The sequence below is a fragment of the Macrobrachium rosenbergii genome, chromosome 6, assembly GCF_040412425.1.
Source record: "Macrobrachium rosenbergii isolate ZJJX-2024 chromosome 6, ASM4041242v1, whole genome shotgun sequence".
Taxonomy (NCBI): Eukaryota; Metazoa; Arthropoda; class Malacostraca; order Decapoda; family Palaemonidae; genus Macrobrachium; species Macrobrachium rosenbergii.
Genome location: NC_089746.1, coordinates 11,632,195 through 11,654,906, shown reverse-complemented (window position 1 = coordinate 11,654,906; position 22,712 = coordinate 11,632,195). Strand labels below are relative to the sequence as shown.

The 22,712-nt window shown below is 34.8% G+C and overlaps 1 protein-coding gene across 9 annotated transcripts in view; it reads right to left on the bottom strand.

Moving 5' to 3' along the window:
• trio (trio Rho guanine nucleotide exchange factor) overlaps positions 1 to 22,712 on the bottom strand; it is a 1,217,727-nt gene that overhangs the window by 739,391 nt on the left and 455,624 nt on the right. For 4 of the 9 annotated variants that reach the window (XM_067104902.1, XM_067104910.1, XM_067104906.1 and 1 more), the window contains 15 exons: positions 20,109 to 20,204; positions 16,684 to 16,716; positions 14,744 to 14,974; positions 13,327 to 13,449; positions 12,691 to 12,882; positions 11,188 to 11,369; positions 10,650 to 10,818; positions 10,072 to 10,233; positions 9,758 to 9,940; positions 9,465 to 9,572; positions 8,779 to 8,933; positions 5,266 to 6,832; positions 3,865 to 4,092; positions 3,453 to 3,598; positions 3,212 to 3,302 (listed from right to left, as the gene is read on the bottom strand). In XM_067104902.1, the coding sequence (XP_066961003.1) occupies positions 3,212 to 3,302; positions 3,453 to 3,598; positions 3,865 to 4,092; positions 5,266 to 6,832; positions 8,779 to 8,933; positions 9,465 to 9,572; positions 9,758 to 9,940; positions 10,072 to 10,233; positions 10,650 to 10,818; positions 11,188 to 11,369; positions 12,691 to 12,882; positions 13,327 to 13,449; positions 14,744 to 14,974; positions 16,684 to 16,716; positions 20,109 to 20,204 (3,666 nt within the window). Of the gene's footprint in view, positions 1 to 3,211; positions 3,303 to 3,452; positions 3,599 to 3,864; positions 4,093 to 5,265; positions 6,833 to 8,778; positions 8,934 to 9,464; positions 9,573 to 9,757; positions 9,941 to 10,071; positions 10,234 to 10,649; positions 10,819 to 11,187; positions 11,370 to 12,690; positions 12,883 to 13,326; positions 13,450 to 14,743; positions 14,975 to 16,683; positions 16,717 to 20,108; positions 20,205 to 22,541; positions 22,623 to 22,712 lie in introns of all 9 variants that reach the window. The other 5 variants (XM_067104903.1, XM_067104908.1, XM_067104907.1 and 2 more) reach the window with 2 other exon arrangements.

Sequence of the window (22,712 nt, the reverse complement as noted above, 5' to 3'; positions counted from 1 at the left end):
GAAAACATACAACCTTTTGAAAGTGGAACTCTTTCTAAACAGACATTACTTTTTGATATTCAAGGACGTAATAGGAATTGCACTCGTGTTCAAATAACCAAATGAAAAATGCCCAACCGGTACGAGACGAACTTTATACGCACAATGGAACATCCTCCGGGGCTTTCATTCGCTCTCTGGACGGAAAATGACTCAAAACACCACGTTTTTTGAAACAAGTTTCTTGAATAATGGCTGTTTCGGATGACCAACGTATTCAGCGTTACCAGATAATCGATTTGATGTTATATCTAATGAAATGGGTTAAAGGGGATTTGTAGTGTTACCAGATAATCATTTGTTGCTACCTCTCATGAAGTGGATTAAAGGGGATTTGTAGTGCCACCAGATAGTCGACTTGATGTTAGATCTATTGAAGTGAACTGAAGGGGATTTGTAGTGTTACCAAATTATCGATTTGTTGCTACCTCTCATGAAGTGGATTAACGGGGATTTGTAGTGTTACCAGATAATCGATTTGTTGCTACCTCTCATGAAGTGGATTACCGGGGATTTAAGGTGTTACCAGAGAATCAATCTGCTGCTACCTCTAATGAACTAGATTAAAGGGAATTCATCTTCAGTACATCTACAAAAACAGAAGCGAAAAATTTCAATACGGCCGTTTTAGGCCAGATATGAATGCGCAGAAACTATCTGGATTTTGTCATTAAGCCATTCCTGTTACGTATCATCAACTGTCAAATCGGTTTCTTGCTGTAATGGAACAGTCTTCCTGTGGATGCTGTGCAGTTGGAACTTCAAAGGTTTAAGCGGTGATGCAACGCATTACTACCCTAAAACCGTTCTCCTTGTATTTTCAAAATTCACTTAAATTTGTATCTATTTATTCGTTAATTTAATCTAATTTTTCTTTTCTAAAAACTGATCTCTTCTTTCTGTATTTCCTGTTACCTTCTGTTGCTTCTTCCAAATGAACGCCATATTCTTTGGAAGATTGATTTTCAAATCAATGGCCTCTGTGGGCTTGTTCCATATGAATAGGGTTCATGTTCAGAATAATAATAATAATAATAATAATAATAATAATAATAATAGCAAAACATATTATAACTGAAACTGGCTACTAGCAAAGTACCTAAAGGCACAACCATAAAAAAAAATAAATAAAAATAAAACTTGAGTTGTATTAGTATATTACCTAAAGGAGAAGGAAACCCTAAATATATTACCTAAAGGAAAAGGCAACCCTAACAAAATGAGAACGGGTTTTAAAATATGAAATTACACGCCGCATTTTTTAAAAGACAAATCCCGAAGGGAGCTCACAGTTGTCCACTATTCAATTATTTATTTTTATCGTCACGTGATGCATATAGATTTGCATAAATGTACAAAAACAATAGTTGCATAAAGATGTGGAAATATCATTAAGGCACGGTAGTGCTATTACGGAAGAACATGAAGTGTCTCCATTACCAAAGTTTGACAGCTTAACTTTCCTAACAATTCCTCGTGAATTTAAAACACACGATAATTAAACCAGAAATCGATAAAAGAAAACGACAGAACGCTTCAGCCATATATAAGAATGGCACTTTTACTTTCCCTGGAGTTAAACAACTACAACAGAAGAATAAGGGAATATAAGTAAAATAATAATTGTTATAAGTCAAATTAAATTCTATAAATAAGTTAAAGAAGCTATAAATAATAGGAACGGAAATACATGATGTAACTATGAACCTCAAATACAGTGAATAAAACCAAAGTGAAAGGAATAAAAAAAAAAAACGTGAAATGTTAATGATACAAAGGGAACAGTAATAAAAAAACCAGCTGCCTAGGCTGCTAAATTTATGCGAAATGCCACTCAAATAAATAGCGTTTGAACACACACAAAAAACGCAATATCTCGTTATCGGCAACGAAAAAAAAAATTATGAAAACTTCCGCTGACAATTGCAGTCATAAAACTTCGGAGTCGCTGACAGATCTCACCTTTTACCATGGTGTCTGACCTTTTACCCTTAAAAGTCAGGGAGGGAGATTTACCGCTCGACGATCACAAACGCTAATACCCTGTTATACGCGATTCTCGGAATCTTTACCCCGGCAGCGGCACTAGGAAAAAAAAAAAAGACAAAACAACAAGCAACTTCCTAAGCATATAACTATTAATAAATAGCATTCTGGGTACAAAATAAAACAGCGAGAACAGGGTTAACACCAGCATAGAACTTTTAGTTTTCACTGGGTTATGTAAAAAATGTTGAACCTCATACCTAAGAACGGCTACTTAATTGAGAAGGTCAGTTATATCTAAACCTCCCTCTTCTCTAATCTCACACTTGAGTTATTTACGAAAATTATTTGTTGGTTATTTAACCATCATTGTATATACACATAATATTGTGTATATCAAATTCACATTATGGATGTGACGTGTGCATGCTGAATACGAACAAAAGAAAAGGGTTGAGGCTGAATAGATGAATTGTTCGCGTTATGAGTATACATGGCATGCGAGGAATGAAAAAGAGTTCGAAACGTGAAGATACGCAGAAGTGGTAAAAAGGTTAGTGTAGGTGAAAGGATGATCAGTGTTTGGAGGTGATTCAGTCAAGTAGAAAGAATGGAAGAAGACTGGGTGATCTGCTATTCGGTAGTACTGGGAGGGAAGAAAAAAGCGGGCTTAAAAAGGACTGGATAGAAGAGGTACTGGAGAGGAGGGACCTCAACAACCTGAAAGCATGACAGTTCATGCAAGACAGGTGAATGGAGTAGTGTGTAGGGGGTTTTTGATATACTGCTGATGAACCTTCTGTATAGGTATATGAGGCGTCTCATGTTTCAGTTTTCCGCATCAGGTTGCCACGACAAGTCCCACACTATGCCTACTGCTGACATCATGTTACATAATTTTTCTTCAGAGACACTTATTTCCAATAACAGAAGTGCTTTTGTAAACAAAATGCATTTTGGGGAGATGAAAAAAAAATCATTAAAACTTACCGTTTTTATTCTGGGTTGGCAAGAGAAACGATGTGCAGATGTCGAAGATAAAATTTGGTGAAATGCTGACAACAAAATATCTCCCCAAAATGTCAAAAGCACAGTTCAACAGATACCACTGAAATTTATTCGAACATGCAGCCTTTTTTTTTTGGCAAACTCGTTCTTCTATAACATGACATCCCTTCGCACTTACCTTATCGGAGTCTGTGTTTGAAGAGGAATATGATGCTAGAGAGTTGCGGTCAGTGTTCTCCGCATTCTCATCTATACTATCCTCCAAGTCCCTGGTAACAGGATATTTGCAAGTATTAAAACAAATCTCACATCTACAATCTGTACATATAATTCATTTTCACAACTGATTTATTGTACCTTGACCAACAAAGACTATGACATTTCAATGCATTATGAAGTACAGTATTCAGCCTCATTACCTGCTAGCACGATTTTGTTTGGGAGTCTTGGCAGGAGATTTGGCAATATTAGGTAGAGCTGAGCTAAGGTATGTTTCCTGGATGACTTCTCTCAGTTTTCTCACCCAAGTCTGCTTCAGCTCTAGTGTGTTAGCTCGTAATATCATCTGAAACATAAAAAAAGGGGGGGTTACAGCTCAATGTTAAAACAATCTAAAATTACAATACTCTTAAGGAAAGAATTAACAATAATTCTGCAAAAGTATGTACTTCATATGCAGTTTAAATCATCAATAGCAACAGTTCAAAAATAATGCACGAATACAACAGAAAACATATCACTTGTCAAATATTATATATAAATTCTTAAAACAAAGATTGGAAGGTAATATCAACTTTATATGATAAACATGACAAAGGTCTGACTGCCCACCTTTCCATCACTAACTCCTGTTCTTGCTGTCCAAACAGCAAATTTGCATTCATCTCCTTCTATGTGTTCAGTTACTCCAAGCTCTGAAGTAACAAGACGTTGTTTATATACATATTTAGTTTTATTTCCTCCTGGATCACGCACTTCTTTAGAAAATAACAGGTACAGATCAAAAAGGAATATGTGACGATCACGGCCTTTCCTGATGAGCTGACGAGGATCCCAAACCTACAATATTAAACAAAAGACATTATAACAAAGCATAAGTTTCATTTAAACAATCTAATTTCACAGTACACAATAAGAATGCAACAAATAATCATCCACTGCCTAGCAGCCTGGATAAAGAGCAGTAGTAATACTGCCTCACTTTTCTTGTGTTCAGAGTGTTTAGCAACTGAACTGAAGTCTATTTTCTTTTACCACAGGACTGCTTAATTTCTTCTGCCTAATAGTCATTCTTTGTTTTCTGAGAACAAAACTTGTTGAGCCGTGGTTAACTATAACTCAAAAAGTTTTCTTGAGTTAAAAAAATTAAGCAAGCATACTTATGGTTTTATGACTTCATTATATCAGGTATAGTGTCAGACATAAATTAGGTAATGAGGCATCAGCTACCTAATGTCTTTAAGGTATGTGCTTGGTCATACTGTATTAGATCGAAAGTATTTGATTCTACTCTGTTAAGAATATTAGTGCTTCAAAAACCTCCCCAGATAAAAAACAAACTCTAACCAAGGAAGGATAATTCCTCTGTAAATCTGAAGGGACTGCTCAGAAAAATACACAAGGCACATAGTGAGCACACCTAGTTTCTTGAAAGTCAACTTGGCCAGCCCCATAAAGTGATCCTTCCAAAACATGCTACTACTGCAGTTATTTATAAACTCAAAACACAAATATGAGAGGTTCAATTTACAATTTCCTAACATTATTAAGGTAAAAAGAATATAAGATAAGAAGAAAACTGCCCTAGGGAGCCTATCCAAGATCTCCACTGCCAGAGTTAACCTGGATTAAGTAAAACTGTGAACAAGCATCTTAAAGGGATGATAAAGAGAGCAAATTTTGAAGAGTAGAATCATCAACATATGAATAGGTAGGGCAAGAGGGGATCTGAAAGATGCCATTGAAAAAAAAAAAAAAAATCACAGCTGTATTAAAGATAAATGGAAAAAAATATGGATGGCCTGAATAATGGAGTGATTTTAAAATCTTCAAAGCATCCAAATTCTATCATATTTCCAAGTTACTCCTAATCCTCATTGTAAAATGTCTAAATTCTAACTCAATAAAAAACAATTATTAGAAATTACATTTAAAAAATCCTTCATTAGAGCTAAAACAAACAAAATTAAGCAACAAAAGTGGCCTGTACCTAATCCCATAATCTATTCTTACCTGAAAAGTGTCCTGAAGTATTACCTCTCCTAAAGAATCAGGAGGAACATCACAGCCTTCAAGCATGGAGAGGTGAAGAGCATCATTGGCTTTCTTTGGAACATTCTGCATCACCTCGAGCCCATCCTTAATTTCTCCCTGATTTTCATCTTCACAACAGGACAACAATTCTTTTAGGAGTAACTGATATTTGGTAATGCGCTGCACAGGTTTAATAAGGTATGCTGGAATTGGATGTTCAACATTGTGCTTACGCTGCACCTCCTCATAAAAAGTACCAGCATGGTTTACTAGGACACGATTAGATTCTGGTTGGGCTTTACAGTACCTAACATATACATCAAACTGTGGGGCCCAAGTCACAAAGCAATGACCAACATCCTCAGGCATGCACTGATATTTTTCAATCTCCTGGAGAAAAATATTTTTGTGGAATTTCAAAATATCTTCCATATTGCAAAATATAACACCATCTTTCCCTTGAAGACCAGCCGGAGCTGTAGGCTGACGAGTCTCATACAAGTAAGTTCTAGTACACACCTCAAGGTCTTTTACATACACTCTTTCTGTCTGCAACAATTCTCTCATGATAAGTTCTTTCTTTCTAGCAGATTTTCTCTTTTCTTCACTAATTTCTTTATTTGCTACTACTGCCACAGAAACTACACTTTGTACTTTATTTTCTAATGAAGGATCACTATGGCGGTCTAGGGACAAAGATGCTTTACTATCTTCACTTTGAATACCAAGACGTTCCTCCAATTGCATGCGGTATCTGTCCATACGACCTGAAAAATTCTTATATGCCAAATCAACTTTTGCAACCCAATCTTTGATTGAAGAGGCATGAGCATGTCCTTTTTCAACAAGAGAATCTGCTAATAACAACAACAACTTCACACGTTCTCTAGTGTCCTTTGCTGTTCCTTTAAACTCATTATGTTCCTTTAACAATTTTTCTGTTTCTTCTTTGGTTTCCCCAAGATTTGTGTGTGTAGACAAGTACATCTCACCAGTTTCCATAATCCAATCAAGAGCTTGATTGGCTGACCCCTCAAACAGAACAAACTGTTGGCACTGATCTAATTTCTTTTTCTTCTGTGTCCAGTGTTCTAAAACTTTGTTTTCTTGAGCCATTAGATTTTCTAAAATATCCCTAACTTTTGCTTCAGGTCCTCTAAGGCCAACATCACCCTTTAAACTATAATAATTCTGAGATCTATTTGCATATTTTAGGAAGGTTTCAGCAGTACGCCTAGCAAGAGTACAAGCTTTCAGGAATCCCTCTTTCTGTTCTTGGTGTTTGTTTATGTGGAGAGATATAGAAGAAGCCCTGTCAGATACAGGCTGACCCCCTGGACCCGTTCCTTGCTGTTGCTGATCTGATTTTTGCTGAGACTGCTGAGATTGCTGTTGTTCCCCTTGAACAGCAGTAGCACCTGGAACTGCAACCTCTTTTTGACACCAGTCTTCATCTCTGCGATAATCTCTTTCTAAGCTTTCAAGAACAGAACATACTTGCTCCGCTGTTTTGTAGAAAGTTATTGAAGCTTGAACCAGTTTGTATCTGGAAAAAATGATAAAACAGTCATAGTGAACAGAAGTACATGTAGAGTAGGAGACATTAACATTTATGTAATAAAAATCTAGCTATGGATACAACAGAGAATATGAGAAAACAAAATAGTACTACAATGACAACAATGAAATTCTTTCACAATACATAATTCTTCAGAATCTACTTCTGTCAAATAATGAACTGGATTTTCACTCTAAAAATTGGGTGCAATGAATTAAAAAAATAAATAAATACTGTTGAACAATTCCAGTGAAAAATAAGGTAACATTTAAAAAAAACCTTTTAGTTAGGCAAAAATTTTAAACTCCTTGTTCAATTTGCTTCTCTCTTAATCAAATAAAAATGACCTATAGAGCATAACTATGACAATGAGCACTTACTTATCCAAAATGTAACTACTGGGACTTCTTTTGTCTTGATATTACCTCAGAAATGTTACAAAATATACAGTTCTGTATCTCAAAAAGGGATTTATACAGTACACTTAAAAACTGGGAGCAGTCATGATGGTAATGAGTCATCAAGGTAAATAAGGAATAAACTATAAAGTGCATTAAATAAAATTTGCAGGAGAGTGATAATTTTCACTGTTAAGTTATAAAGTTTCTTGGCTGAAGTTAACTGAAAAGATACTAATCACTTTTAAAATACATTCCTAAATCACTCTTATCTAATTTCTTATCTCCTTTGTTTCATTCTGTTAAACTTGATATGCCTCTACTGACATCTGATATAAAAGCCACAACTAAAGATACTGAAGGAGAGAATCATAAAGAACATCTTACAAACTTCTTGGCCACTGAATTGGAATCCTCTATTAAAGATTATAATACAACATGCAGAATGTGCAAAGTCTTGTACAATCTGGCTTACAGATTACAGAGATTTTTTATATCCTGCATGATTAACTTCATGCTGCATTTCAGAGAATTAACTTATCATATAAACAGTATGAAATTTTTCAGGTGGAAGAATAATGCTTACAAAATTAAATATGACTGCATCTGAAAAGGTCGGATTACCAAGGATAATTAAACTGGTATACTGTACCCACCCGCACGGAACTGCCTTGGTTTCCAAAGATATAACAAAATTGCATTTTGTTTTTGATAAGGATGATAAAATGTCATACATATGGTGCAAATTTTATTACAGCCTATTTGCTATGACCATTTTTGCAGACTTCTTAATCAACTTCAATATAAAAATAAACCAAGATATTACACACCATTTAATTTGTCTTCTATTTTAACAGTTCAATAATAATAATAATAATAATAATAATAATAATAATAATAATAATAATAATAATAATAATAATAATAATGACTAACCTTCATTCCCTTTTGGTTTCACAGTTTCATTTTTGTTCTTTACAGACTTGCTTGCTTATAAAATTGACATTATACAAAAATCTGGGAACCAACTAAAATCTCAAATACATGCATAAGTCAGGTGTTTCCTACATGCACTCCATATGTATAATTACTGTATACAAGTACTCTAATGACTCCATATTGTTTTCCCAGTTCAGGAGCTTGCATTTTTGCTACATCCCTCCAAACTGCTGAACCAGCTTTATTGGTTATGATCTCTCTACTGTACATGGTTCTGTATTGTAAATTTTATTGGGTTAGCTTTCTCCCTTAACCAATAGCGTGCAATTATTAACTAAAGTTTCTTTGAAGCAGATATAACTTCACTTAACAGACAACAGCAGAAACTGAAAACTGCAAGAGTAACACTCATGTTTCATGAGCAGATGTTTTAAAAGACTGGACAACTTGAGCTGTCACTCACAACCCATGGATTAGTAAGAAATTACCAACAACAGCAATAATATTACCTGTCTTCTGCACAAGTACCTAATTTCTCCCATCTCTTGGTCACATTTGACTCTAGTAAGAAATTACCAACAACAGCAATAATATTACCTGTCTTCTGCACAAGTAACTAATTTCTCCCATCTCTTGGTCACATTTGACTCTATCTCCATAACTTGTTCTGGGCTATAATGTTTTCCCATCAACAATGTAGATGACTTCTGTCGAATCTGGACCACAGCAGCATGGGTTTTTTCAATGGCAACCTGACAAAAAAAAAAAAAGAAGACTCAATTTGCATGCTTACAACAAATAATGTATAAATAAGGATTGCACATTACTGTAAATGAGTTAAACAAGACCACCAAGTCACACTACTATATTTGTATGATTCCCCAAAGGGTTTGCTTTTAAATATGATGTAAACACTGAAGCATGGTGGTTAAGCTCAAGAAGCTAGACAGCTAAGTAGCAAGAGACAAAAGGAAACATGTGAAAAATAAAAGTAAAAAAGAATGCAGCTCAGGCTGAAAGGACAATGCAAAGATCCTTTAATATTTACAGTGAGCAATGCAAGGCAAACTGTAAGTGGTGGCCCATGAGGGGATAATCATTGTAAAAATATAAAGCTACGTAACAGAAATGAAGGGCAATAACAGATATCAGTCCTTAAACACACACATGGAACATACTGTTTTTACATTAAACAATGGAGAACTTATCTGCAAACATTAGAATTCTCTTTCTTAAAAGCACATAAAACAAACACTTTTGATAACAATACAGCCATTACATACCTGAAACTGGCCATGCTCATGTGATAAAGCATTTGCTTCAGGTAGTGAGCTGGGAATTGTAAAACTAGCAGCTAAAACAGCTTCTCCATTCCTTATCCAGCTGATAACCTGAAATTTAAGATTTACACAAATAATGAAATTTTGTGTCATAAAAGCTTATCAACACGGTATAAACCAAAGACATGAAGATGTGTAGCCTAAATAACTTTATCATTTAAAAAAAAGGACAATTTATTGGTCACATAAAACTCAATATTATTACAGTACAGTGCTAAAACTTCAATTAGAACTACCTGATTAGCTTCATTTTCAAACTGGAGCAGATGGATGCATTGCTCTAGCTTGACACGTTTCATATCTGTAAGCACCTCAATGTCCATCTGTCTCTCATGTAAACATTCAAGGAGCATTGATACTTTATTATTAGCATCTGACTCTGCATCTGCTCGTATTTGAATCCCTGAAGTTTCTAATAACTGGAAAAAAGAGATAAGAATGTTTATGTCTATGAAAGTAAATACTGTTTCAATATGCTCAAAACTTGTAAAAAAAAAATACCTGAAACTATATTGCATGAAATATCTTAAAAACAAAACTTAAAGCTAACCTGAAGAAGATCTTGACCACTCTGAAGAACTTGGTAAGTGGCATTTTGCATGTGCGAGGTTGAGTCATTATGTAATGCTAACATCTGTTCCGCTTCAGGAATGTCACGGCCAAAATCAGTGCTTTGGAGTTCCTCTGCCCATAAATCTAACTGACCAAGAAGCTGTGAAGAAAATTAATATACTTATTGTGAGTTAACAATTGAAAGATACGTTATGGTACTTGTAGATAGGTTCGATACATCTTTAGACCATAAGAAAGCTAACACTTTGTATGAGCCTGTAGACCAACAAATCTACCAAAGCTCCTCTGAATATATTAAAAGGAAATCCAATATATAAATATAACAGGACAACAGAGACCACTGAGATTGAAATATGTTATCCAGAATGTTCCCTTTTGAAATATGAAAAAACAACCTTACTAAGTAAAGTAAGAAATAATAAAAAAAAAACTACAGCTGCAGCTGTGGATAAAATGCCAAACATACTTGTATAATTTAAAAACCAAGTGCACCTTTCATTGGAACCCCCTATTCAAAATTACATGAACTTGAAAATAAAACCCCAAAAGCCTAACCTCCATTGAATCTCTTTGGAAGAGCCTTAATTGAAGTAGGAGATCAAGACGAAGCTTTCGACTGGCCCACAGGCTTTCTAGTTCATCTCTCTTTTTGACTAGTCTTTCTAAGGCCTCCTCCACACCCTCAACAGAACTGCACCCTACCTCTGGGGTGACATTGGCAGACCTGGTATGACAAAAATGTATGAATAACAGAATAAGCACCGATCATTATTTACGTAACAAGCAGCATCAAGAGGCATATGAAAAATACTATACTGTATACTATTATCACTTAATAATTTATCAAAATAATAAAACAAAACTCTTACATAGTTAGCCAAGATAATACTTTATAAAACACAATATCACCCTATACAAGTTTTTCCACATAAAACACAACATTTACAAATTACTTTGAAAGCTTTACTCTGAGACCAAACATAATTTCATACTCACAGCATCATCTGGTAAAACTAATTTTCACAACTGTCATCAAAAATAAATAACTTACTGCACTACAGTATTATTTTTCACTGTAAACATGAGTACTAACCTAAGTTCATTCAGCAAACCCTCTCCCTCATGTGTGGTAGATACACAAGCATCTATAGTAGAGTCTCGCTGAGATGTCATCTGAGCAACTAATCGTTCAGCCGCCTCAACTGAATCAGCAGTTTCATCGACATTCTCTTCCGCTTCAAGCTCATTAGTAAGTTCTTCTAACCAAGACAACAGCTAGAGTTTGGGGAAAAATAATACTTGATAAGTACACATTTGAAAAATAATGCTTGATCAGTACACATTTAAAGAAGCTTCCACAAATGTATAAAACTGTACTGCATGATCATCACTTGTACAAACTAAATATACCTTATGATATTTATGAATCCATGGAATTAAGAATGTCAGTATTATATCATCTGCAAACATCAACCATTCCACAATACTCTCAACTCATTCTCTTCTCCTGCAACTTTGCATCAACATCTCCTGCCTATTTTCTGACTTCTCACATCACCCCATCCACAAGGATATTGAACCTACACCAAACCAGCTGCTTTTTCCCCTCTACATACTTTAACATATTATTTATTAAAACTTTTAGTTGATCTCACTAGCTCATCTTCAATATCACACAGTCTCTACACTCTCTACTGATTTTATCATATGCTTTTTCCAGGTCCATGCATGCCACACACAGCACTTTCATTTCAATTTTGGGCTTCTCACATAAATGTTTGAAAACAAACACTTGAGCCACACACCCTCTTCCTCCTCTGAAGACACAATGTTCTTCCTCTAGAGTCCTCCTGTCATCTGTCTTTCTTGTTCAATCAAATTCCTACTGAACATCTTCACTGGTATATTATGAGAAGTTATGCCCCAAATTTCTTACAGTCCTTTCTAACACCCCTACTTTTATATAATTAAACCATCACACTTCTTTGCCATTCTTTCAAACCTATCCCTCATCCAGACACAACTTAAAAACCCAGGTCAGCCACTCAATCAACTCCTGGTATCTTTCCATTCCTCAACCTGTTAATTGCCCTATTTATGCCCATAAGTCACTTCCACAAGGATTCTTAACCTTACAGTGACCCTTGCACTCTTGTGTGACACAGCTCTGCTTTTCTTCTATCCTCGACACTCTAAAATTCTTCCAAATGTCAACTCCATCAACCCAGGACTACATTTACAAGTACTTCTTCCTAATGAACACCACATTCGTTGGAAGCTTGATTTTCAAGTCAATGGCCCCTGTGGGCTTATTCCCTATGAATAAGGTTAATCTTCTGAATAAAAATACTAATAATAATAAAGTGCAAACATAAATGCTTCAAGTCATACACATGGCATACACACTTACATACAACAAACATTTCACGATATTACATTCCAGTTTCTTCAATATGAAACAACTGAACTGCACATCAGGAATGAACATATATTGGAATCTAAACAAGTTAGTAATGCCAAACCATGGAATTAATAATGTAATTCATCGCAGAAATACAGAAAATATTAAAAGAAAACTAACACCTCAGTTGCTTACCTCCTTTTCATGTGTATAAAATAAGACAGCCATATTTAGGAGTCGGTGTCTCTGTTGTACTCTTGTTGCAAAACTTGTGATATGTGAATCTAATCTTTGAGCCACACCATAGATTTCTTCAGGATTGCATTCACCAGTATGAGCAAGCTCCTCAGCAGCTTGTAGGAGCTTTTCTGCATTAGTGTATGTATTCTGCAATGGAAGTTATTTATTGATAATGATTTTAAGAAAACTTTTTAATGTAAAGATATAAAGAACTTTTAAATATTCCTACCTTGGAAAAAGTTTATAAATGAAGAGTTTACATAATGTAGTTTTAAAAATTACAATATTACAACCCACCAGCACAAGTATTCATTAACCTTTCTCATTATCTTTAACTTGCAAAAATGACATTTATAAACCGAAAGATTGTATGCTAAGCTTTTAAAGGCACAGTATACTTATGTTAGCCACTATAGTCACAAATCTGAAGTAGAAATTAGTGATAACAATGATTATTTAGAAACTAATTAATGTGCAGAACAAAGCCAAGTGTCATGTAGAGCTGCAATACACTAAAAACTAGAAAAATGGCAATGACAGTAAAATGAAGCCTGACTTATAACTATGCATATAATGCCAATATCAACATACCTGGGCCACATTTTCAAAGTGTTCATGACTTTTCTGGTACATTCTAGCTTTAGCAAGGTTACGACCAATGCCAGGATTCTTACGAAGAAACACCTCACCATGGGTTTGCAGCCAATCTAGCACCTGGTATAATAGGGAAAACAATAAGAAATGTATCTAAAGGATCTACAAAACAAATGTGGACAATAGCAACCACCCTTAAAAGATATATACATTATTATGATGAGGAGCATGAAACAAACAGTGGCATATGACTCAAATACAAAATGTTAACTCAACATTGACCAAAGCATGACGTACACTTTAGTCACTTAGAAAATAAACACCATTCTCTTTTCATTTTGTCTAAGGACTAACAAAATTATCCATAATTCTGACACTTGCATACCACTACCCTTAACACTGTCAGTACTTGAAGAGGACATTATACATTTCAATAACTGTTTGCTCATTAATAATTATACAAATTATATTTTGCTCATTAATAATTATGAAAATTATATGAAACATAAAGCCCTGAAATTTGTTCTTTTCCTTATCATGAAAGTCAACACCATCACCCTTCACAAATGACAAACAGTTCTAGGCTCCAAAAAATACATTAATACATTACATGTACTACCATTCCTAAATAAGGAGGTTAAAAGGAATAATAGTAGAATACAGAAATTAATTTTAATCATGGCATTCAAGAGGTCAGATAGTAGTGACTGATTATGATCCAGTGTAACAGCTCATGCTGAAAGTTCCAAAAACAAAATGTAAAAAAAAACAAAGTGGGAAAAGTAATACCAACAAACATAACATGCAGATCAAAAGACACAAAAAAGTGTAAAAAGAAAAGAGGAAGTGAATATTCCGAAGGAAATCATTGTGGAATTGAAAACAATACAATAAAAAAAGACTGTTTAATTGCAAGTTTTCTAGCATCAAAACTACCAAGGTCACTAACATCATAACTATGATAAGGAATGAATTAATGCTTCTATGCACATTAAATGATAAATGTAAGAATTACCAAACACTCTCCCTAAGCTTAAGAAAACTTGAAATATAAGGATTACTGATTTATAAATGGTATTACTTTTTCCAGATTAATATATAGAATATCTATTAAATAAAAAAAACCACTAAACAAACTTTGTAAGAATCTAATTTTAACATAATTCAGAAATGATACCACTCCCTTCTCATACTTTTCACATTGATAGCCATCCTGGTCAAACAATCAATGACCAGTACAAAACACATAAAAATCTTCTACACAACAATGATGCACAACAATACATTCTTTAACAGATACTCATATTTTGGCCAATTTTACACAAAATGAAAATTTTCATGGGTTTCCAGGGAGAACTAACCTTCTTTATATATAAAAAATTAAATACAACTTATATACATGCAAAAAAATTACCTGTTTGACATCTTCCTGAAATAGCCTGAGAGCTAATCTTTGGTGTAACTTGAGCTTCTTGTCAGACCATCTCTGCTCAACTGCTCTGTGATGAGCAAGAATTTCATGAATGACAGCTAACACATGACTAGCACCTTCTGAATAATCAGCAGCGGGATTGCCACTAGCACCTGGTCCACGCTGCTGCTGGTGAGGACCACCACGATAAACAACCTTACCATCAGGAGTAACCTGCAAAATCCAAACAACATTACACTCAAGGAAAGAGATTGCAAGCCCAAATGCAGTACAGTAGTCTTTATTAACTATATGAAGTGCCTCACATTTCTATGAGCTATAATGCACAAGAACAGGAACAACTGACAACCCCTAACCAAACAACATCCGTCAGTTAAAATGAATTTCATATGTACATACGGGCCTCTTTTACAGTGTTTCTGTAATTACAGAATTGCCACTATAAATGGCACACAGTTTTAAAACCTTTTTACACAAGAGATCTATAAATGAAAATACAGTTCAGTATGTGAAAGCTTAACAAAAACCCTCAAGGACTTATGTCATTACCTACCTTAAGCAAATTCAGTTCTGAATGCTTTCTTTACACGTAAGTATTTACTACATACAGTCAACCCTTGACCTCCATTGGATTCACCTGTATGGGCTTGAAATCATGCCAATGGCAAATATCCTTAAACTGGAATTCTTCACATGTTGAACACTACACAGAATTTTTTAGATGTTATCAGTTCATTAATGAGAGCAATCCACACATCACAAATAAAAAGGCTATTTTACTGCTGCCAATATGTATTATGCACCTGTAGTAGTTAGGGATGCTATGGTTGCGTCAGCAACATCAGTAATAAACATATGAAGACTTTTTTTCATAACAATATTTCTTGAACAAGTCAGTCAGGTACTGTGTTATAATTTATAAGTTATAAGCTCATTTATTTAACTCTCACAGGGCTAGCCTAGGTATCATAAGTAATCTACTGATGATTTATAGTTTGCACTGCACACAAGGGGTTAAGTATATATACAAATGCCTTAAATTGCACAATACATATGGATGTTCAAATATAAACAGATTTTGGTGTATGCAAAGTGTATGCAAAGTGTTCATGAAACCAATCCCCACTAGAAGTCAAGGGCCGACTGTAAATCATATCAACAGCAGGATTAATATTTTACTAACATGTTTTGTGGTTGACTTCTACATTGTATCACCTGTAATATGCTATGGTGTAATAAGGATTTATAGTTAAATTATACTTTACTAAAGACAAAGCAAATGAATGTTCATGCTATAAACCCATTATGGTGTTAACATTAGATGACATACTTATCTCTGAGCTACAAACTAAACTATCAGAACACTTCAAATATTCAGTAATAATTTTTCTGTTTTCACAAACAAAATTAATGCAAATCCTGTTAACCGAGTTCCCAATAATCTAAGCCAAAACAAATGCAAGTTCTTTTAACGTAAGAACCAATATTCTAAAGAGTGTAAAATCCTATAAAGTGTACTAATTCTCAAACTAAATATATTTAAGTTGAAAAACTCATATGCTAGAAAAATACTACACTGTAAAGCACTAACATTTCTCAAGAGCTTTTTAAAACAGTGACATTTCCAGAATCCCATAATTCCAATTTAAATAAATCCCCATCTTTTCAAAATCAGAACTGATCGATGTTACTAGAATTTCATTTACTCATATTATGTTGATAATCTCCACAACAAAAAGGAGCAGATGCTGTGCAAGACCACAAAATTTCTGCAAAAATGCAATAAGAATACAAATGCAAGTAATAAAAAGTGCATTTCAACAATTAAGTCTTTAATCCCCTCACTTCATGCAAAATCATAACATCAACTCAGGTATAAGAAAAATAAGGTCAAAATAAAAGAAACAAAAAAGGAAACTTACAGAGTAGGCCGATGGCTTTCCTCGGGGCTTCTTCTTCATTGTGAAAAAATAGAATAATAAGCATGAGCAAAAATGTAATGGCTGTTTATACAACATCCGTCGTATATAACGTTTGCACAAACTACGTATGGCAAATAACTAAACATCGTAAAGTAACTTGTACATTATACAATTATCAAAAGCTATTCTTACTGCAGCAAAGATAAGAATCACTACCACTGAAAAAATAACATTAAATCAAATGAAGCATACTGTATCAAAATATGTTCAATCATGCATCTGAGATTATGTAGTTGAGATTTCATGTAATTTATCATTTGACATGTATTTGCCAATGCATTTAAACAAAACACTGATATGGTATCATAATGCAAACATTAAAACTGTGAAGTTGGATACACTGAAATGCTTTTCTATCAGTCAACACTTGGATTACATAATGAATAGAAATATTCCATAAAAAATATTTTGGCAGAGCAACAATGTACTGGTACCATAAAAAATTCCTTTCAAATTCCAGATCTACTGGCATATGGAACTTGACAAAATCACAATGAAAGTAGATGAAATAATTCAAACAATACAGAGGAAAAAAGGGTTTTTCTTGGTAATCTGACATGAAATAAGTTCATTACTCTTTATAGCTATCCTTCTCCATCAATGTAATAAATCTTTTGTAAAATTAAAAAATTACCTCAAAGCATAATGGATACAATTCTTTAGATATGTCAACCTCTACTTGTTAGTACTAGACAGAATATATATTCCTTATACTGAAATTATTCCACAAAACCAATCACTCATATACGGCCCACATTTGTGGTCTTCTAATGTCCAAGATACTGCAGTCTTTTGTCCTATACACAGAGAAGTAGTGGTAGTTCCATCCATATGCCACCTGGAACCAGATGTACACAGCACTTAACCTGCCTACTTTTTTGTGGCAGTTAAGAAGGAAGCTACTACAGACCAGATGAGCTGTGTGTGTATCATTAAAAATAAGTTTTTCATCCTTAACCCATCACTTATACAAGTGAAAATCAATATTTAAGAGGGAAAGGTCAAGCTGCTGAAACTTATGAGGTGCTGATTGTGACCAAAATGATCTATGTAGAGCTCTTGAGATCTGGGACAGGTAAGAAACCCACACCTCCAGCAAGTGATAGGATTGGTGTAAGGATGGGAAAAGTCCCTGAAAGAAATAATGAAATGTTTGCATAAGTGTATGTGTCATTTGACCCAGGAGAAGACAACACCTTATACATGAGATTTATTTGATAGTAACCATGAAGGCTTTATCTCTAACTGGGATGATGTGGATAAGATTCCTGTAAGTCTCCCCTGAAGGATTACCTTGCCCTGCAGTTGCTAATTCCAGAACTTAGGAATAAATAACTATTGACAAATGAATTACAAGCCTAGGATAAAGACTAACAAAAGCTGACTGGCACCTCCAGGCTATGCACATTTAAAATGGCTCTGACATCAAGTGTATGTTAAAAACCTAAAGATATGCGAATGACTCTAGTTTCACAGACTAAAGCCCTTACCAGCAGCTTCACCATGTTATAAGTTACCAATGGTTCTAAAAATTACTGGTCTGGACTGGTAGGATATCATGTTCCTATAACTCTGCTTCCAGGAACAGCCCGTGAAGAAAAAGATTCTAAACGAATTGACCCTGGATTCCCTGGTCCTCCTCAGATAATGGTAAACTGCTCTTACTAAGCAAAGAAGATCCTCCTCAACTTTGCTGAAAGATGCATGAGAAGCAACAGCGAAGAGTAATCTGGGACAGGCCTGTTTGCCTTTAATCTGTGTCTTTGCTATAAGGTAAGGCCCAAAGACAATCCTATTCAGGTCCAGACATTAGGATGCGTGAATGAATCATACTAACTAGTCAGAAAGGCATTAAAGCTCAAAGAAAGGTTGTCTTAAATGTGAGATCCAGCAGGACTCTCTTCTGACGTGAAGGCATAATCCTTAAGGACAAAGAACACATAGAAGTCCCCTTTCCTGATAGAATGATCAACCATGGCCAAGGTTTCCATCCCAAAAAGGGTTTGTTAAAAAAAAACCTGTTCAATTGGCTGAGGTTGATATTAAACCACCATTCTCCCATCATCTTGAAGACTGGAAATAGGTGACTATAACACTGACACACTCTAACACCTGTAAGACCTGCTTCTCCAGGATTAAATTTACTTCATTGTCCAAGACCTAAAACTGAGTTCTAGAGCTTGGTTTTTGTCCATCTCCATTGCCATGAAGCTCAATGAGGAGAGGGAGAAGGAAGCTGAAACCTGATGAGACAGCATCTCACTACCGAACAAAGGTGTTGACAGCAAAGTTTGCCATCCATTTGCAGTTTTATTTCCAATAAGATGTCTGAAGTAGCACGGTCTACGTGAATAAAAAAACTAAGCTGGATGTCACTATGGGCTAGGTGGGTATTCCGCTTCTGCTGCATCTCTATCTCGCAGATGTTATTAAAAATTTTGTAACAAGTAGCTAGCTACCTTGAGCACTGAAACCAGCAAAGATATCTACTTATTAAGGTGTAAAATTAAATCAGTGATCACCTACTTATTTAATCAGGTGAAATCAGTGATCACCGACTTAGACAATTAGGTGAAATTAATGAAATACGGATAAGTACAATTGAGGGGTCCATTTTTATGTTAATAAACTTTCCTGTAGTAGAAACACAGCTGTTGCAGACACAAAAGGTGAGGCAAATGAGTGCTATTAACCACTGCATCAAGATGGCATTGCACAGAACTATTACTGCTCTTCTGTCTATAATACAAAAGACTGCAATGCCTGGGACATTCATAGGAACACAAATGTGGACTTATACATGAGATATGGGTTAGTATTTGAACAAATCTCATTTAGTTTACAACTAACATGATCTTAATCTGAGAACTTAAGTGCATTTCCTTAGGGCTGCCATATACAAAGTTGCAAAATTTCATAAACTACTGTACTGAAGAAATTAAATATCATATATGAGCAAATGATATGATACACACCCTTAGTCTGCGATCCCAAAGGACATAGACGACCTCCCAAAATATGATGGTGTATCAGCAACACTAAGACATTTCTGAGCAGTGATTAAAACTCAAACTAATAAAACTAATAAATATCTCAGACTTGAAGCTAAATATATCAACAAAAGAGAGCAACCAAAACCATTTTAAAGCTTAAATATTTGGAGGTAACAATATATAATGAGCTTTTCCATCCAGAAGCTAAGGCTCATAACAAACAAAAGAACAAAAAACCCTTTTTAACTCTTTATTGTAATCTTTACCATCAAAGCAAATCTAAAGTATTAAAAAAATCACAGCTACCACTTTCATGCCTAGACCCCATTGAAATATTGCAAATCCCATGCAAGAAGGCATCCCTCTGCTTACGTGCTTGCCGCGCATCTGTCCATCACGCCGCAGTTGGCTACATATCTGAACCAGATGATCAAGTTGGTAGAGGAGCTTCTTACTGGTACTGTGAACCTGTAACCATCACCAACCACCACCATTAATCTCAATGACAAATCACAAATCCACATCCAAATATTTATGAAAATCATGTCCAGTTAAATGTGAAATACCTAATAACAGTTTAAGCAATAAAAACATATGAACATAAATCTCTGAAACCTACATAAAATATTGTAAGGACCCATACTGCTAAAATAGACTTTTCTATTGCACTAGTAGCATTTTATAACAGACGCAAAACTATACTGTGTTACTGCCAACATTACCAGTAACAGAGAATTATCCATATTGCTATATATATATCTATGTCCTACCTGTGCAATTTCAAGCACTCTGGCAGCCTGATGAGAGCAGATTGATTGAATCTGTTGCCTTGGCAATGTCACTTCATATTAAAGTCACTTCATAACTTCTTTTTGTAGCATAGAGTAAAAGAAAGTGAAGAGGCCTACAATATGTTCACAGAAACTGTTCAGGTGGAAGGCACCAGATCTGTCACAGTTAATAGGACATTTCAAAGATGTAAAAAAAGCCCATGCAACACGGTCACAAGATGGAAACTTACCGTACAATGAAGATATGTAAATTCAGAAATATGAAAGTAATTCTTAAGAACCTTGTAGTACTATATTACATTGCTAAAGAAATAACTTCTCCCTAACAGATGACCTCTAAGGTAGCCTTTCACAACCAGACAAAATACACAAGATGTCTACAATTATCAAAGATGTACTGAAAGAGAAGAGCTGAAACATCGACATTTCTGTCTATGATCTTCATTCTCATTACAAAAGCCTGGAGAGGAGGAAAGACAAAACTAAGAGCAAGCTTTCAGTGTGGATTACTCTTGCTTAATTAAGTCCATTAACTTGCCTGGCTGAAGCATTTGCTAGGAGGGACACAAGCATAAAAAAATGTCCCATTAATAAGGCTTTTTCATGAATTTCATAGCTTCCTAACAATTCCTGTCCAAGATGAAAGAGCACTCGTAAGAGTGGTGATATGTAAATCTTTACAACAAAGGCAACCTCTCAGGAAAATGAAAGCAGTAGAGAGGGTAAAAAATATTTTATATGTACAGGCCACACAAAGATCACGAGGCACTGTGCACCACTTCTTACGGGCGCTTTTGTTCCCACCTGAGCAGCAGATATGTTCCTTTGTCTAAGACTTGCCAGATAACTTTCATCAGTAATATATCAAACATAATACAACTTACCTAGAAAGTTGTGCCATTTATGACTATGGCCTTTTCAAATGGCACATAAACTGTTAAAGTTACAATGACCCATTCTAACTGAAAGTTTTTGAAAATGCCATGCAAAATGCATTCATCAACATAGTATCAGTAATATTGGAAAAGAAAACAGTGATGCTAGTCAAGATAACATAAGACATTTAAATCACTGATACTTACTTTTACTTGAAAGTTGTGACGAACTATTTATAAAACAGACGAGAATAACCCTTAAACTAATTAATACATTATAAGCTTTTTCATACAAATTTTCCCTGAAATCTAGTTGTCTCAAAGTGGTCCTGTTGAAGGGAAGATGTAAGTCATCATCATCTGAACTCAAACATACACTGAAAAGTTAAACTTATGAAGAATCCATGAGAAAACCAAATACTGTCTAAGTAGAAGGTATAGCACATGTAACTGGACATTTTAAAATGTACTTTAATACCAAATTCAAAATGCATTTCCAAGGAGAAAAATACTTTTAAAGTTGTACCTTGATCATGCTTTTTGAGTATATCTGTAGAGAATGTACCTATCCTCTATTCATCAGACATAAAAGTTAGTTGTAAAAGCACCATCACCATGAATTCTGTAATTCAAATATTTTCATGCCAGTAAAATAAAAAATTTCTTCTGCCACTTCACCCCCTAGACTTTCATAAAAACGAGTAGAGGAACTTGACCATCACAGTCCACATTACCTGAGGCTGAAGTTTAAAGTTTACAAGAAAGTTTATGGATCATACATACTCTCAGTTACCATTGCCAAATTTTAGGTAAATTACATACTGTAAACAAAATGTATATCAGTTATGAGAGCATTTAAATTAATATTTATTTACCTCACCAATACCTGTCGATGCATGAGAACAAATCACAAGCCATGATGAAAATTAATTAAAAAACTGTACATCATCATCTAGAAATAGTTTTACCTTGTAGAAAGGGTGAAATGACTAATAGTGAAACATGATAATCTCTCTCTATTCATTTCATCAAAGCAAATGACAAGTTCATTTTTTTCACCTAAGCACAATAGCCAATGCCCAAACTGACCCCTCCAATACATGCCAAAATTGTGCACAAACTAATAATTTGCTCCCTACTGGAAACAACTCGGCTGAAGCATGAACATTCCTGACAAGACTGTTGAGACCACTTTGTAACGCCTGGTAAGATGTAGCAAGCTGAAAGTGAAAACCCACTATCAGCTCCATAACTGAGAAGTAGACATATGAACTCCAAGTGGAAACTAACAAACGCCTATGACATTTTGG